Here is a 17,787-nt window from a genome sequence, read left to right as displayed (position 1 = left end):
CCTGGGTGGGCCACGGTGGCTCAGCAGGTAAGAATGCTTGCCTGCCAAGCCCGAGGACCTGGGTTTGATTCCTGGTGCCTGCCCATGTGGAAAAAAAAAAGTTCTACCCTAAACATATTGAGTCAGGATTAAATGGACATGGCTTTTCTGGGGTATACAAGAATTTCGAACTAGTGCAATGCTATACTTTAATTTAAACAGAAGTTTTAAAAAATTACAAAATATTCCAGTTTCTAGAGACTCGAGTTCATACCCTATCTCTGCGATTTGCTGGTTGTATGACCTTAGGCAAGTGTTTTAATCTCTTTCCCTCAAATTTCCTCCATGCAGTGTAGGGATAATAATATACTTACCTCAAAAGGTTGTTGTGAGGATTAAACAAGCCAACCTTAGCCCAGCAGTTACACATAATAACCACTAGTAAATGTTAGCTCTTTATATTAAAATACATTTGGTTCCTATAAAATAACCCAATTCTGGTAAGTAATAGGTATCATTTTTTCTTCTTTTTCTGTTTACTAAAATTTCAATCCTGTGAGATCATGCTTTCATACAAGAAGATAGCAAACTTGTTAGACACATGTTTACAGGTTTCCTTCCCAAGTCCATTCTAATAAAATGAAAGTACAGAAGCATTTCATGTGCTCTTTTGAGAGCCTGCTGGTGAGTTCTTTGCTGAGTAATCCTCCAAAGAGATGCCCTCAAGTCTCAGAGCACAGCTATTGCATTTGTAGATCCTCTCACGTGGTAAGGAACCTCAAAGTGAACCTATTAAGGGAACTTACCAGATCATATCATTTTGTTTCATGAATTACACAGGCCTTGGTTAACTGGGACCCAGTGGATCAAACTGTGCTTGCCAATGAGCAGGTGGATGAATGTGGTTGTTCATGGCGTTCTGGAGCAAAGGTGGAACAGAAGTACCTCAGACAGTGGTTTATTAAAACAACTGCGTATGCAAAGGTGAGTGTCAGCCTGGGGGCTCCCAAAGTGCCATTCGTGATGATGGGCAACACTAAAATCTTCCGGGTACAGGGAGCCCCTTGGTTGGTGTGAACTCTAAGAAGGGCTCTCAGAGCTGTGACTATGCAGATAGGAAGCAGATGAGCCTTGGGTCACTCAGCAGGTGATAGATTTGAGTCTCTCAGTTGAAAGTCAAAAAAACATTCAGCTTTATCCATATTTATATTAGCAGTAAAGCTAAAAAAAAAAAAAAACGGCAGGGGGATCTTTGTGTAGTTCTGGTAAGACCTCAGGAAAGATAGAATGAAATTTCAGAGCATCTGAAGAAAACCATTTAAAAAGAGTGAAGAGATGGCTGGCCTGCATGAGGGAAGGCCAGAGTGAAAATGAACTAAGCTGGGAACCAAAGCTCTGGATTTTAGCTCTTATATCCCTGATTAACAGTGTAGACTGGTATAGGTCCCTGGACCTCATAAAATAAGGGGATTTAACAAAGTGGTCTTTAAGGTGCCTTCTCACTCTTTACATGTTCAGAGATTCAGTGCAAAACCAGTGGTCGAAAGAAGGGCTTACTTATTAAATCATGAATTGCCTGGGCGAAACAACCAGAGTTGTTTATGCTAGAGCAACTCTATACAAGGCATTCTTTAAGCTTATCAAGTTTTGGGATACTGGAATTGAGGGATCACCCCCTTGAAACTCCAGACATTAGTGGTTAGAGTAAATTAGGAACACTTCAAATGGCAATTTGATGCTCTCTGTATCTCATTAGCATAAGACTGGTATAAGCAGGTTGGAAAAGGTAAAGATTTCCAAAAGGCTGCTCAGGGATGCCATGCTCATTCTTCCCTGACAGAAGTTCCCATAAGAAGGATAATTGTATCCTGCCATAGTAGCCTGTGGGTAGCTTTGTAATACATAGAGTACTGAACTGAAATGGACTTTGGGTCAGATTCAATATGGCAGTTCTTAAATACAAAGACAGCACAAAGTTATAAATAACCTTTGATCACTACAAAATGTGCTGAATTAGAACTTCTGTTTTAAGAGCAGTGTACCAACTCACCAAGTAGAAATATGACTTCCCAATGCCAAGTAGAAATATGACTTCCAATATTCTCATTCAGAAGACCTGTCTTAAATAAGGTTGTTTTCTCATTATAATTTATTCAGAGTGCAGCAGAGAATGACATATGGAGTTGGAAAAGTACCCATTCGAACTTGTTAACATGGTGCCTTACTCGTTTTAAACATATAGTAATATTGGGAGAGGAATGAGAAGAACAAAGCTGAGGATGTTGCCCATATCTTGTGACAGTTGGGGCCACTGTGTTACTGGGAAGGATGCCAGGTCACCTCAAGGATCCATCAGATGACTCTGTATTAGGCATTGTTGGAAAGGCCACCTAATTAGCTCTTTTGTTTTGACCTCTTGCCTCTGTTGGAAATGTAATAACCCAACTGAGGGACATTATTCTTTAAGTTGTCGGCTGTGCATTTTCAGCTGTTCAGCAAAAATGGTTAGTTACCATGGTGACTTGCCTGGTTCTTGCTGAACTCATGTACAGATTTATTGAAAAAGCTCTCTTCAGAGGTCAGCACTTTGTTTTCCCTGAAAATCAGGAGAAGAGAAAATGATATGAGAATGGTAAGGGCGAGCAGAAATCTGTGTTCACTGTAGGTCATTGGCTGAGAGCTGGCCTGACATGCACAGAGCCAAACACCTTGAAGAGTGATTGGTATGAGGAAGAGAGCAGAGCAGAGATATCTGGGGTGAATGCAGTACTGGGAGACCTTGGAGTTATGGCCCAGCTGAAAGTATTCAGTTGTGAACCCAAAAAGGCCATGCATTAGGAGTAAGGATGACAACCTAGGTCATCAAAATCAAAATAACTTACTGTAATAAAAAGTAAAATCAAGCCTAATAGGTTCAGAAGATACTGCCAGAACAAAACTCACCACCTTTATAGGAAGAAAACATAATCCAGATTCCCTACAAAGTTAAATGTACGATGTCCAACATAACATAAAAAATTACTAGATTAGCAAAAAAGCAGGAAAATGTGACCCATAATCAAGAAAAATGGCAGCTCAGTAGAAACAGGCCCTGAGATGAAGCAAATGTTGGAATTAGCAAGTAAGACCTTTAAGACATCTATTATTATAAAATGTTCTGGGACTCAAAGGAAAAGGTGGTCGTAATGAATGAACAAATAGCAAATCTTGAGAAAGAAATAGAAACTATAAAAAAAGAACTAACTGGAAATCTAGAACAGAAAAATACAGTAAATGAACAATTCACTATATGGTCTACAAACAGGAATTTAAGGATTAGATGGGCCATAAAGCTGCAGAGAGGGAAGCCTACCCCATAGAGGGAACAGCATGTGTGGTGACCCTAAAGCAGAAATGTGTATGATGGCTTTGAGAAGCTGAAAGAATAACCCTGTAGCTGGACATGAGAGAGCCAACAGGAGAGACTCAAGATAGGGCTAGAGAGGTTGAAGGGGTGGTTAAGGGCCAGGTCAGGCCAGGTCTTTTAGGTCTTAAGGAATTTAGACTTTACCGTGGGGACTATGAGAAATTATTAAAGGATTCTAAGGAAGGGAATGACATGGTCAGATTTTTGTTTTTTTAAACTCTCTGTGAAAGGGCAAATGTGGATGCAGAGAGACCAGTTAGGAAACTATTGCGGTTGTCAAGGTATGCATGACTTAGACTTAGGTGGAGGTAGTGAAGAGAAGTGAGTAGGTTAGAAAAACATTTAGGCAGCATACTCTGTGGAAGTGGGTGATACAGTATGTATCCTTTATACCCTCCTAGAGTATGTAGGAGATGGTGGCATCAAGGAAGATCCTGGCTTGAACAGTAAGTGGATGGGATAGAGAGCCCTTGAAGAAACGTAGTTTTGACTCTTTTGAGTTTGAGGTGACCAGAGAATTTGAGTAGAGATAATGCAAATAATAGGTGCTTAGATACATGGATCAAAACACCAAAGATCCAATGAGGTAGGACATCTGCCTTTAAGTATGATAGAAATATTCTTGAATTAGTGAAAAGGTCCTGCTGTATAGATAAGGCTCAGCTATTTAATCAGTAGTAATGCTTTTAGTTATAAGTAATTGAAAATTCAAGTTATAGTGCCTTAGCAAATGCAAAGTTACTTTTCTTACATTATAAGTCACAGTTACTGAGTCTGAACAGTGATGGGACTCTGAATTGTCATCTCCATGCTTCTCTTGAGCGTTCCTTCTTGTCCATCACTTCGTAGATGCAGGATGACCGCTACAGCTCCAGACATCACATCTCCATTCAGGACAGAAAGAGGCAGAAGGGGCAGTGTCAATGACTGTTCCTTTTATCTGGAAGGCAAGAGCTTTCCCAGAAACCCTCAGCAGAGTTCCACTGGTGTCCTGTTAGCTCCATTTGTGTTGTGTGGCTACCCCCAGCTTCTAGGAAGAATGGGAAAGCAGACTTCGCTTTTTAGGTTTTATATAGTCAAAGTGAATGAAGGGAAAGGGATTGGGAAACAGGTGCTAGGATGACCAGTGAGCTTCGCCTGTCATTCATCTTTAGGGCTTTGTGTTTCGCAGTTCTAAGGGCTACCACTATACCTAGTGGTCTGTTTGGGAGGTGCCTTTGTGGAGGAGCCCTCCTTTCATTCACTTAATTTCCAAATTTTAAAGACAGATGCCTGGTGTGAAAATTACAGGGAACCCTGAATGTAAAAATACTTGGTTAAGGTTGTTCTGTGATTTTATTCGATTTTTCTCCCCTTGCCCCCCACCTAGTCTTCCTAGAATTGTTTGCTTTGTGAAATGTTAAAAGTGATTTCAGCCACTCTTTCTGTGAAAAAGAAAACTTGCAGTAGGAGTAGCTGAAGAATGTGAATTAGTTTTGGCAGAGATATGTGGGAGGTATCTTGTGGGCAGCTCTGCTGGGGTGAGAGCAAGGGGAGGGAGGTAGATTTGAGAGTTGCATACTGAAAGCAAAAGGTATTTAGAGTCTAATGGAATACCTCAGTTCCTGTCAGCAGGGTGACAATTGGAGAGACAAAGAGAGGATCTCCTATGTGAATTTTTCTCAGAAATCTGTGATTGCCATTTCTAATGTTGCTTCCTGTAGCCCCCTGAGGCTGCATCCGCCCTCAGCCTCTTGGTGACTGTGGTTAAGATGGACATAGCCATGCCCTGGTCATGCTACCTTAGAGACCTCCCACCTGCTCCAACCGGTGGTCAGACTATTTTCCACATTTTCAGGAACTGAAATGTGCAGCTGCTTTAATATGAATAAAGTCCATGTTAGCTCCATTTCCTACCTGATTATCCCTGATCCACACTTAGGTCTTTACTTACACCATCTTATTTAACTCTTAGATTAACCTTTGACGGCAGAGACTGCTGTTATCCCCATTTTGCTGATGAGGAAACTTCAGCTCACACTGGTAATAAGTAACAGCACTGGGGTTCAGATCCCGGTGCTTGAGCTCTTAACCAACAGTCTTTGCTACTTTCTGAGCTGGTCTGGATTCATTCCTTTTTCCCTAAATATTCATTGAGTGCCTGGCCAGACCCTGGGCTGGGTGCTAAGAATACAGATGAGAAAAGCTGAGGTCATGACACGAGCTGTCATGGTCAGTGTGAGCACCGTCACACCCAGGAGAGTGTAGAGGTCAGGGCCGGCAAGGAGGAGGATAAAGTGGAGGAACCCCAAGTCTGCCCAGTTCCAACGAGGAAATGAAAGATAGGACATACAGAATGTCTATAAAGAAGTGTTCTGCTGCATTCCAAATATTCAGGAAACCTCATGCTTAACCCATACTTCCAAGTAGAATTTCTGCTGGTGAGAAGCAGACAGGCAACAGTACAGCCTTTGTGAGATCAGTGGGGATGGGAGGAAATAAGTTCCCCATTTTTCTGTCCCCTTTGTCCTCTCCTCTCCTGACTTCACCTGCAAGCTTGCAGATAAAGCAAAGATGCCTCTATAGAATACATTGGTCTTTTCTTAGCCTGTAGTGAGTGAAAATATGGGCTGGCGGGGAGAGAAGGTGAGAGAAAGGAAGGGAAATTGTGACAGGAGCTATTCCAGGAGATGGTGGAGGAGGCTAGAGCAGAGAGACAGCCAAGGCAGAGCAGTGAAGCAGGGTGTAGTCTCCAGCATGCATAATGCCCTGAGTACTCAAGAGTTACCTGCACTCTGGAATGGGGACCCTTGTTACAACCCTGAGTCCCTGAGTTGCTTGTGAAAGCCTTCAGCTGCTCGGTTGAAATTGAGCCTGTGGCCTGGCTCTCTTCTCCTACTCTCAGAGCCTTTTCCAGTCCCAGACCAGAGACCTGCTCACAGGTAGTGCCAGAAAATGAGTCTGGGTAACAGCAACCATACCTGTGCACTTGGGAAGCCTTGTAAAGGGATTGGTCAGTGGACTTGTGTGATTTGGCCCCTCCCTGCCTTCTCTGCCTTCTACCTCCAAGAAAGATCCAAGGACGCAGTGCCTTGTATGCCAGGCCATCATGTGGTGGGTGTGCGCACAAATTAGATGTGGGCAGAGGAGGTAAAATGAGAACCAAGAAGAGCAAGTGAGAAATGTTCTAACAGGCTGTCAGCGTCTCTGCAGCACCGTCAGAATAAAAAGCTGTGAAGACACAGGCCAGGATTGGGGTTTAATGATAATAATGCTTAGGTTTATCTACTGTGAGGCTTTTCTCTTAAAAGCCCTATGGTTTTAAAGCTTTCATCACATTAATCCCTACCGTGTCCCTCTGGTCAGTCAGGGCTGAGGGTGGCATTATCCCTCCCCTTTTTGAAAATTATTATTGAGTGGTAGGAGTGGTCGAGCTAATAAAGTCTCTCAACCCATGGACTCTCAAACCAGTGCTCAGACATGCTCTGAGCACCCCGTCTTTCAGTCAGAATTCACCCCTGTGTCCCAGCAGTCTTTGTTTTTGGAAATGATAGGCTCTGCCTCCTGGGCTTCAAGACTGGTTTTACCTCCCTGTTTTACAAAACTAATTAAATTCTGCATCTTCTTGCGAAGTATTTTAATCTCTTTGCTAGTTTCCCTGCCTCTCCAGGATCTTGTCTCTCCTAAACTATTATAATTTGAGCTCTATTCTTCTCCACCTTCCATCCTGTCTCCAGCACACAAAGCCTCGGGCGGGAGTTGTTGCAGGGAGAGGCATCCTCCAGTCCCTCAGGAGTCCTCATGGTTCAGGGATGGGCAGGAGCAAGAGGAGGGCAGAGGCAGTAGGGAAGTAGGCAGTTTGAGGCTGGCAGTCCTCAGCTGTTCTTCCCAGGCAAGTGAGAGGCTGCCTAGAGTAGATTAGATGCTGGCATAGCCTCAGGTGTCCTGATCAGTCAGACGGGGCTGCCAGGAGGAGGCAGCTAGCTGTCTCTCAGCAGGCCAGAGGGGAAATGCTACCTAGTTCAGGTCACCAGGGTTGCAGCAGGGCTAGGCCCTGACTTTGGGATTCAGAAACTGATGGTATCAGCACACTCTAGAGACCAGCAATTAGTTCCCCCACTGCACGACTTTCCTTTCCTACAGCCAGAAGTTCTCCCACAATGTCTGTTCACAACTACGTGGTCTCATTCATTTAATTTTTCTGTGTCAGCCTTTTTTTCCCTTACCCCTAAGTTCTTTCCCACTTCTGATGTCCCTCTGTGTTAGGGAGTTGAAGCCGATCATTCCTGCCCACACCTACTCCAAAACATATGAGAATGATAGAACTTCTGAAGGAAACACAGAGCCTGCAAAGGGGCATATGCTCTGAAAACAGGAAAGTTTCCTTTTTGGTTTGTTTGTTTCCCTATTGGAAGGAATGGCAAAAAAGGAAATGAGAGATAAATTAATAATGTACTTCTTACACTATATTGACAATGAGATAAATTGTAAATAAATATAAATTTGATCAGGAAAAAATAAACACAAAGCAGACATTATCCCTTCCTCTTAACCACTGAGTAGTCTCTGCTGAACAACCTGCTGGGCCTTTTTGGCCTTCCTTCTCAAGGTGTTAGCCCAGACCCCATCTACAGGAAGCAGGCCTTGTTGAGGGGTTACTAGATGTGCCAGGAAAGGCCGGTGAGTGTCACTAGTGAAGCTCTTTAGCTTTAAGGAGACATTTGAATTTTAAAGCTAGAAGGAACTTGAGAAACTGTTTGGCTCAGAATTTGGCTCAGAATTCCCCACACTTTTTTAATCCCTGCCCTGATTCGGAAAACATAAAGCAAACCCAAAACAAAGCCAAACAAAGCACCTTCACTGGAATTGAAACTCTTGGGTAGTAGAGTTTTATTTGTAAATAAATATTTTGCATTGAGATGCTACAACAAATGGATCCTGCTAGAAGCACACAACACAATTAGAGGAAGAGGTTGAAGTATGGCTGTCATAGGGAGACTTCATATCTATTTATCATGGCTTCTCTAAATTCAAGCAAGGTAAATGTCATGCCAAATGAGCTTTTTTTAAATGTACAAATCTTCATTCATAATTTCATGCCAAAAGTCAAAACGGAAGAGTCAAAACATGGTGTGAATAGAAAGTGTATTTCTCTAGAATATTCTAGAGAGCACCTCTAGATTTTTAAACATCTTATTGTTTTCAGAATTGATTTTCCTTTATTAGAATTCATGTACTGTGGCTTTGGAATGATTACATTGAAATGATTCATAGAAAAGAATAAAGAAATCTTAGAAGTAAGAAAAAGTTGTAGAAAAGTATATACAAATTACAATCCAGAAGTAATTGCTAATCATATCTCACTGATTCAGAAGTAGGCTAAGTGTTAACCTTTAAAAAAAGTGTCCATTTTAATTAAATCTTGTCTCTTCCATTCTGTCTCAAATCTGTGTCCAGTTCTCAAGGCTCATTTCTCACCTCTCTCCTTAGTAGCTAAAAAATCCATTTGTTTTATAGGGTCGTACCTCCCAGTTTGCCTAAGCTTTTTTTTACCCAGATCTTCTACAATGTGTTATATATTTCAAACCACTTCTAGAAATCTTATTTGAGGTCATGTTGCACTTTGTTCTTACTGCTAGCTCATGCATTGCCCTCTTGGGGAGTATAGATTTATTCCTGACATTATTTCTGCTTCTTTGAAGAGAGAATCAGGTTAGCCATGTTATACTTAATCCTCTTTTTATCCCCAGCTTTTCAGTTTTAATCTTTCTCTCTCTTATTCTTGATTGTAGTTTGTCTCACTGAGCCTTTTTGATTGACCTTTTAGAATAGATGCTTGCTTCAGCCCATCTCTTACTTTTCATGTTCTTAACCGTCGGCTCATTTTCAGACTCATTACTCTACAGTTCTGTTTCACCTTCTCCCTAAAGTATCTTCGTTCAGATGGTGTACAGAGGCTGTCTACTGGAGCAACAGCAGGCTGTCTATTCAGACCTGTCCTAGCGAAAATGACTGTAAGGCCCTTTGCAAACCGCAGTACTTCTACATGCTAAATAATAACCAGATTGTAAAGGGAAACTTTACAATTTGACTTCAGATCAGATGAATATCAAATACAAATATTATTTGTATTTTTTTGTCTTCCTGGTAAAGTGTGAAGTGTGATTAGCATGACGCATGGAATGTACAAACTGGATGAAGGGCTTATTCATATTATTACTTCCTAGTTTTGGCATCTTGAGAAAGTTGCCTTTTGTTTTATTTGCATGGAGATAACTGGAAACTGAGTGAGATGGTCCCAGAAGAATCAGAAGACCCGGGTTATTTATTATCTTGAGTCTGCTGCTGAATAGTTGAGTGAGTTTAGGTAAATCACATGACCTCTCAGAACCCCATTTTTTCATATATTAAATGAGGGGAAATGAATAAATTAATGGTTTTCAAGTTGTGTTTGACCCTTGGAAATGCATGAGAAGGGGTTAAAGGAGAGGGCAGGGCATCTCCTTAAATAGTTCATCTTCCAAATCTTAAATATATTGGATTCCCCAGATTTTATTTGACAAGGGATTTCATAGCTCTTTTAAAAAGTCTGAAAACCTTCTATTTCCCAAGGTTTTGGACTCTGTAAACAAGTAAAATTCCATAAATTGAAGTTGACCAGGGGTGGGAAAGAGGGAGGTACTGCCAATTCTTTGCCACATGTTAGGACATGAAATGAATGCCATCTACTATTATTTCAGCGTCAAAAAATGCAGGAAGGATGTAATCTCAATAATAACCCAAACCAATAAGCAAATAAAAATGGTCTTCAGATTGAACAAATACTCATCACTTGGTTTTTGTGATGGTAGGAATTTGGCAGAGTCCAACCTAGGGAAGACAGAGAGGTTATTGTGAGCCATTGGTCAAAGTGCACTCTAAACTCTGTTCAAGAGAAAACAGTTGTGAGTAATGTGTTGTTGTTTTTTTAAAGTGGGAACTGAAAAAGGCTTGCTGGGCTCTTCTCAAGATGTTGATTTCATTTGGGTTTTTTCAGATTATTTCTTTTGATTTTTAAAAATATTCATAGATTTGGTTAGGTTTAAGCAGGCATTTTTTCCAGAATTAACATATCAAAACATTCACATTTCATTCTATTTAAATCTTTTGTCCTCACTGAAATCCGAATATTTTAATCATACCCTCTCTATAAGAAGTATTACAACCTTAACAATTCTATCCTGAAGAAAAAACACAATGAGCAAGCTTTTTTTACTAGTGGCTTAGTAATGCTGGGGCTAGGGGGATAAAGTGCTGTCAAAAATGGGCCCAGTCAGCTTGGACCTTTCTGTGGCAGTGGAAGATGGAGCTAATTCTCAAATCACCTAATGCAGTTTTATTTAGAAAGACATGCATGGGTTTGCTTAGAATTTACATGGAATCCCATTGGTCTTTGGAGAGGAAAAGCCATGGATGATTTTCAGAGTTTATATTGCACTAGGTAAGGGTTTGTTGGCATTTAAGACATTTCCCCCACCCCAAACTGCTCCAAAAAAATTGAAAAGCACCTTAGAAAGGATAATTTCATCAGAAGACAGATTAATAGTTGATTGGTATATTACTTGAATTATTATAATTACATTAATATATGATTAATATAATCAAGATTTTATACTTTTGCTACAATGATATCAAGCCAGAACCATATCAGCTAATATATATGCATCAGGATATTGAAACTTCTATGAATCATTTATATTAGTTAGGAAACTTGGTTATGAAAAACATAAAGTTGTTGTGGTTAACTTAAAGCCAACAATAAATTGATCAGAAGAGGATCAGATTACTCACAGTTGGAGGGGAAGAACTAGGGCACAGCCAGTATCTCACACCAGGGATGGCCTGGTTAAGCCATCACTGCCATTGGTACCAGCACCTCCAGTCTCTTGATTCTGGTGTGGCAGCTAAATCAGTTGACCCTCTGCCTCTGGGTCACCCCGCAATGCTCAAACACTACTGAACCTATGATTAATTACATTCTTTAGCTTTAGAGGGGAGGGGAGGAGAACAAGGAAAGTCTGTGCCCTTTCAAACTTTGATAATGGGTAGTGGGGCCCTGCCACTCACCCATCTTTCCCTCTGCAAAAGAAGGAACTTTAGGTGCTGGGTGGCCAAAACAATTGAAGTGCACTGTGCCATTGGGGGGAGAGTTATTATCAGAAGGGTGTTTTGTAGTTAAATGAGGGCTGAGTAATGAAGCAAGAGACATGAGTTTTTGATGTGGCTCTCATTAGCTAAGTGACTTTGGGCAAATTGCTAAACCACTGTGGCAAAAAGAGGGGGAGATTGTGATGACAGCCTCAGCCCTATAGCCATATAACCAAAATCTTCCTTCCAGGAATAAAATTAAAATGTAAATAAGAATATAGAAGTAGTGTCTTCTAAGTCAGAGAATGTTAAGTCGAAACTATCTGAAATATAGATATAGGAAAGCTGAATATAAGTACTGCTTTGGAAAATGATAATTGCCAAGTAGGATATAGGAATGAATATAGGTTTAGGAGTCAGCTATACCTTGCTTCAAATGCTGCTTCCAGAGTTTCATCCCATACTTGTGGGGGAGCAATTGGGGGCAAGTTTCTGAGACTCATTTCCTCATCTGGGAGGCAGAGATAACAGTACTTGACTTGGGCTATTATTTTGAAGAGTAAATGAGGCTACATACATGAAAGTGCATGGCACATCAATGGCACATCAAAGGTATTCTACAAAGGTTATTCCTTCCCTTCCTAGATGCCTAGGGATCTGATACTATAGTACTGCTCTTTAATTGTCCCCTTTGTGTATAGGGGATTAAATGGAATTTAATGAGCATTTGTCCAGTACAAGGCACAGTTCTAGGCTCTGGGCCAGGTCCCATGTAGGATTTAAAGAAAAATCAAAGAGTTTGCAGTCAAGTTACAGAAATTATAGGACAACAATTCTCCACACCATACCCTGAATTCAGATCAGATGCAGAGTGGGATTAAAAGTGTAATCTATACAATATAAAATTGAGCAGTAAGGTGTTTTGTTTGTTTTGTTTTTTTAAACATTTTTATTATAAAATAGCCATAACCATATAAAACGAATACATAGCTTATTAAATTATTATAAAGCAACCAAACTTGTAGGTAGAAATTTGCCTACACCCTAGAAGCCTTCCACATGCCCCATCCTAGTCATAACTACCTCCCTCTCCCTGAAAATAACCATTCTTCTGACTTTTAGAATAATCACTTACATTTCTCTATAATTTTCTCATCTACAGGTGCCTTCCTAGTCACTATAGTTTATTCTTACCCACCCCCCTTCTTTTAATTGATAATATCTGTGAGTATCTTAACCTACGGGTTTCCCTGTACCTCTTTCTTTTTCTTATAATTTATCTGTGAAGAACCTGAGCTGTTTGGCCTATAGAGTTTCCTGGGTTTGCTGATTAAAGACCAGTGGTACAGCTCAACATGTTCCTGTGCCCTCTGCATTTCCTGGCTCCCTTTGTTACACCAAACACAGTGTCTTCTATATAAAAGCTCAGTGGCCATTTTGTGATGGAAGTTGACAAGTACATGGAAACTTTGGAATGTGATTCACTTATAATTGAGATAACATACCATTTTCTCACTGCAAAGCAGCTGGTTTCTTTGGAAGAACTTAACCTGTAGGGATATTTAAATGGGCTGTATGTGGCAATTCTTACCAACCGATTTAGTTTTATTTCTTATGTGTCTTTGGGAAAATATTACAAAGACTGTGTCACAGAACTCCCGTTAACTTCTAGATTGTACTAAAATAAGTTGTTCAGCTTTTCAAATCTGTGCTGCCAGTAACAGAAACTCTATCAAGCTTGAGCAGTTCTTAAATCATTACATGCATAGATAGCTCTGCAAGGTCATGTTCTATTTATGTCAGCCAGGAAGGGAACATGTGGAGAACTGCTGTTTATGTGGAAGTGTTAGGAAGCTGGGTCTTTCAATCAAGTAAATATTCTAGTTAGCTGAGTGTTCATATGTGTCCTTTACAGATGTGATTGGTTTCCAAAGAATTAGTATCCAACTAAATATATTCAAACTACTATGGAGTATAATCTAACTTTTCTTGATGAGTCAAGCCTTGAGGCCATCACCATGAGTGATTTTTAAATGCACCAGAATTCACATTTAAAACAAATCTGATACCAGTTTTTTTGTTTTGTTTTGTCTTTCTTAGCTTTCTCTTAAAGTGGAAAGTTTGCAGACTTTTAATCCTGGGATTGAGGCATCTTGAGAACCCTGAGGGAGGGAAAGAAAGGGACATCAGTGAAACTGAAAGGCCACCCATGGGTCTACTGAAGAGCCAAGCTTCTTCTGGCTTTATGGAGGATGAGGCCGCCTGTCCACAGATAGCAGTGTGGCCACCAGGACAGGTCTGTTGAAACAGGACCCTTGGCTGTTCCATATTGTTAAGTGAAGATTTCCTCTTCTTTGTCAACAAAGGAGAAGAGGAAGGGAAAGGGTTTGTTTCTACAATATCTCAACAAAAGGCCCATTTTTCATTTATTCTCGCTTTTTTTTTTCATTTCCATAAAAAAAATATGTTACATAACCTATTGCGTCCTAGAAACTATCGGTGCTGAGTATAGAGTGGCGAACTAAGTTGAGCATGGTTTTGCCCTCAAGTTTACAATCCAGAGGAGACACCAGCCAGTCAACAAGTAAGCAACCAAACCAGCAAAGACATGAACAGTTATAGATACGGGTGAGAGCATGGAGAATCAACAAGCAGTGAATAGCAGGAGTCCTGCTTTAGATGGTGTGGCCAAGATAGGCCTCTCTCAGGGCTACATTTAGGCCAAGACTCAATAGCCACCATTTAGAGGTTAAGGAAACTGTGTTTCAGGCCAAGAACATAGAATATACCAAGGCTCTGAGGCAGTCTTGCTATTTTTGAGAAACTGAAAGAAAGCTATTTTAGTGAAGCATAATACAGACACTCAGTAGGACTTTTTCCCCCTTCTGAAAAATCATTTTGCCCCAAGCAAATACAGTACATAATGGTTCTGTTGGGCAACTTTGTAATCAGAAAATGTTTTATATTTCCTACAGAAAGTCTTCTGATAATCATGAGAAGCTGGAACATATGATTGGCATTAGCACATGTTGACCTGCCCCTAACTTAACCAACAACACTAAATTACCTTAATCCTACCCTAGGAGAATTTGACAAGCATACCTAGTAGAATATATTTCATCAACATAAAGTGTTTAAAACACAGATCCTGTTGAATTGTGTTCAACTTACCTTAAATTTTTCTGACTCTTCTTCATCAGCCATTTGGTTTTCACTGATCTCCCTTTCCAAATGACCAGGTAGACCTTAAATATGTACAGTTTCTAGTTGACTGCATTTCCTCATGTGATGTATTTCCACATTTAATGAGCAACAGTCCAAGCATGGGAGGACCCTAGGATAATTTTGTTGAAAATGACACTATAATCACAAGCTGAATTGCATTGAGGATTGTATTGAGTGTGTCACATTCAGTAGGTTGGTTGGTAGGGACTACTTTGACCTAGCTTTGATGTTACATTATATTAAAGGGACAACTTGAAGTCATCACTAGAGCGTCCCAATGTCTCCTTTTTCCAGTTGCACACTCTTCTGATTTTTATTTCAATGTTAGCGTAACTCTGTTCCCTCTTTCCTTTGCTTGTCACTTAAGATTGACAGCCATGTGGGAGGCTCACACCATTATTGGCCAGACAGTAAATCCAGTGTTTCCATTTCAGCAGCTTCTCATTGCACCCTACTGTGGGCAGATGTTGTTCTTTAGCGCTTGGGCACCACAAACAGTGGATTTTTATCATCCTAAATTTCCATTCCTTCACTTGCACTATTTCTCCTTTACCCATTTGTCTTAGTTCTGCTTTCAAATTCTTCTTTTCCCTTCTGTTCTTTTCCTTTCTGGAGATTTTCTTTACTCTCCCATCTAACCCCTGTAACTTTCTTCTCCTTCTTTGTGGTCCATGCTTCTAGCTTTTTTATATCTCCCCCTATCTTCTACTCTTTTCCTTTTCTTCCCTATCTTCTCACTATTTTTCTTTTTCCTTAGTTCATATCCACAACCTGTGTTCCATTTCCTTTGATACTAGCAGCATTGGGCGTTGAATTTTAATCAGTGTCCCACCTAACAGCGACAGATTTAAATGTCAGGGACTATGGGACATCCTGCTTTGTGTACACTAGGCTTGCAATCCCTAGCTGAGGGCCTGGAATGGGGATGAATTAATACATTCTGGTAGAATAAACAACTGAATGAACAGATTGATAGTCACCTTGATGGTGTCCATTAACCATAAATTCTGCCTCTGAAAAAATTTCTGGATGTTGAAGTTTCCTGACTCTCCTGAATAGATGGATGGACAGATAGATGACAAGGTATGGAAAAGTGGTCTGCATTGTTAAGAAAGCTGTAGGTAAGTCTGAGTTCTAGTCCCAGCTTATCCGGTCCTGCATGTACCACATAATGTCTGTCAACATAACTCATCTGAAAGTAAGCACCCTTACCAGACTGTTTGAGAAGAAGGTGTATATAAAAGCACTTTATGAATATCAAAGCACTAGACAAATAAAACTTCATTATGTTACCTGTATTAATCCTAATGATTAGGAATTTAAAATTGGAATTTTCACATTGCAAATGTATGATTTGCTTTTAAATCCATCTGTTGAAGGAATAGCTCTCATCATCAGATGATAAAGGCTGATGTGTTTGAGGCCATAGGGAATAATTTATAGAGAGACCTCCCTTTTTTAAGAATTTAAGATTAAAAGTGGACAAATAATTATGAAAATAAATGCATATTTCTAATAGCAAATTAATGCAATGGTTCCCTTCTAAATTTTATTTTTTAATGGAATGATGTAATTTATAATGTTATATATATGATGTAGTTGAATTATATAACACCCACAAATACTTAGGCTTCAAAATACCTATTTCAAAATTCATAAGCTTGAATTTTGTTTAGTTCCCAGACTGTAGGAAAGAATGCAGAAGATGTAAATTATGATCTTTCCTTGCTAATTTTCTTTCTTCCATGAAATATTGTTTCATTCATGATAGATTTCTGTCAAATCCATCTCACCTAATTGATCTATAATGAGTGCATCATTTCTGACCTTCACTGAGCTCCTCTGACTTAGCAAGTAAATAAGAAGAGGACTAAATCCTGAACCTCCTTTAGTCAATTCCCACTTTTCCTACCCTAGCAAGCCCCAAAACATTTTCTTTAATGTCTCTTAAATAAAGCTTTGAGTGTCTACCTCTCTATTCTCCTTTCATTCCCACAGGCCATGCAGGATGCCTTGACAGACCTTCCGGAATGGTATGGAATAAAAGGCATGCAGGCCCACTGGATCGGGGACTGCGTGGGCTGCCACCTGGACTTCACGTTAAAGGTGATCAAGCAGTAGCATCTCCAGCAATTATGCTCAAAAACTCCCTTCTGTATTTTTGGAACTCATTGAATAGACTTGGAACTCTACAACCACACTGTCCAGCAGAAAGATATTGCAAGCTACCTTGTATAAAGGAATAGTAGCCATGTATAAAGAAGTGTAAATAAACAGGTGAAATTCATTTTAATTACATTTTGTTTAATCTAATATATCCAAATTATTTTCATCTAAAGATGTGATTAATTAAAAAAAATATTAAGGAACTCATTTATGTTCTTGTTTTAGTACAAAGTCTTTGAAATGTGCTGTATGTTCTACACTTACAGCACATCCCTAGCCATATTGCCAGTACTCCATAGCCACATATTACTGGCTGCTGTGTTTGGACAGCACAGATGTAGAGGGGCCATAGTCTTTTATGGGATGCTTGAATTCTCTGAAATTATGTGAAAAATATTTGTGTAGGCATTTTCCTGGACAGTGGGTCCACAGCTCTCATTGTATTCTTGAAGGAATCCATGACACAAAACAGGTCAAAAGCCAAGGGATCAGAAGCTATTTCACAATTTCAAAACTAGACAGACTCAAAGCTATTAATGATTATGCAGTTACCCTGGCCTCAAAAGAAGTGACCTACTGCAAGATTACAGCTTAAGGCCCACCCATACTGGGAGGTGCCCCTAAAACTTTTCTCATTGTTCAACTGACTAGAGGGTTGTTCTGTAGTTTCTTACTTAGTTGTCCTTTTTTCCTCCTTCTGATTTCTCCTTCTATAATCAAGACTCTTGTGCCCTGATCTTTTTGCTTCTAAACCATCCCTTCATCTCAGTCCTTGTCATTAACACTTTTAGGAGGAGGAAGCAGCAGCCGAGAGGGAAAGTCAACATGTGTTTCTAGATTCTTTCTTACCAGCAACTGAAGTGCTCTTTAGTGTACCAGACATCTGTTGTGCACCTGCTGCTTGT

The 17,787-nt window shown here is 40.0% G+C and overlaps 1 protein-coding gene across 5 annotated transcripts in view; it reads left to right on the top strand.

The window, feature by feature from the left end:
* Positions 1–17,787, top strand: part of LARS2 (leucyl-tRNA synthetase 2, mitochondrial) — a 200,267-nt gene that overhangs the window by 95,386 nt on the left and 87,094 nt on the right. For 4 of the 5 annotated variants that reach the window (XM_077129571.1, XM_077129573.1, XM_077129572.1 and 1 more), the window contains 2 exons: positions 820–963; positions 16,715–16,822. In XM_077129571.1, coding sequence (XP_076985686.1) covers positions 820–963; positions 16,715–16,822 — 252 coding nt within the window. The remainder of the gene's footprint in view (positions 1–819; positions 964–16,714; positions 16,823–17,787) is intronic. The other variant, XM_077129574.1, reaches the window with a different exon arrangement.

The sequence above is a fragment of the Tamandua tetradactyla genome, chromosome 15 (assembly GCF_023851605.1).
Source record: "Tamandua tetradactyla isolate mTamTet1 chromosome 15, mTamTet1.pri, whole genome shotgun sequence".
Classification (NCBI taxonomy): domain Eukaryota; kingdom Metazoa; phylum Chordata; class Mammalia; order Pilosa; family Myrmecophagidae; genus Tamandua; species Tamandua tetradactyla.
Note: the sequence above shows the minus strand (reverse complement) of the source record. Positions and strands in the feature narration are given on the sequence as shown.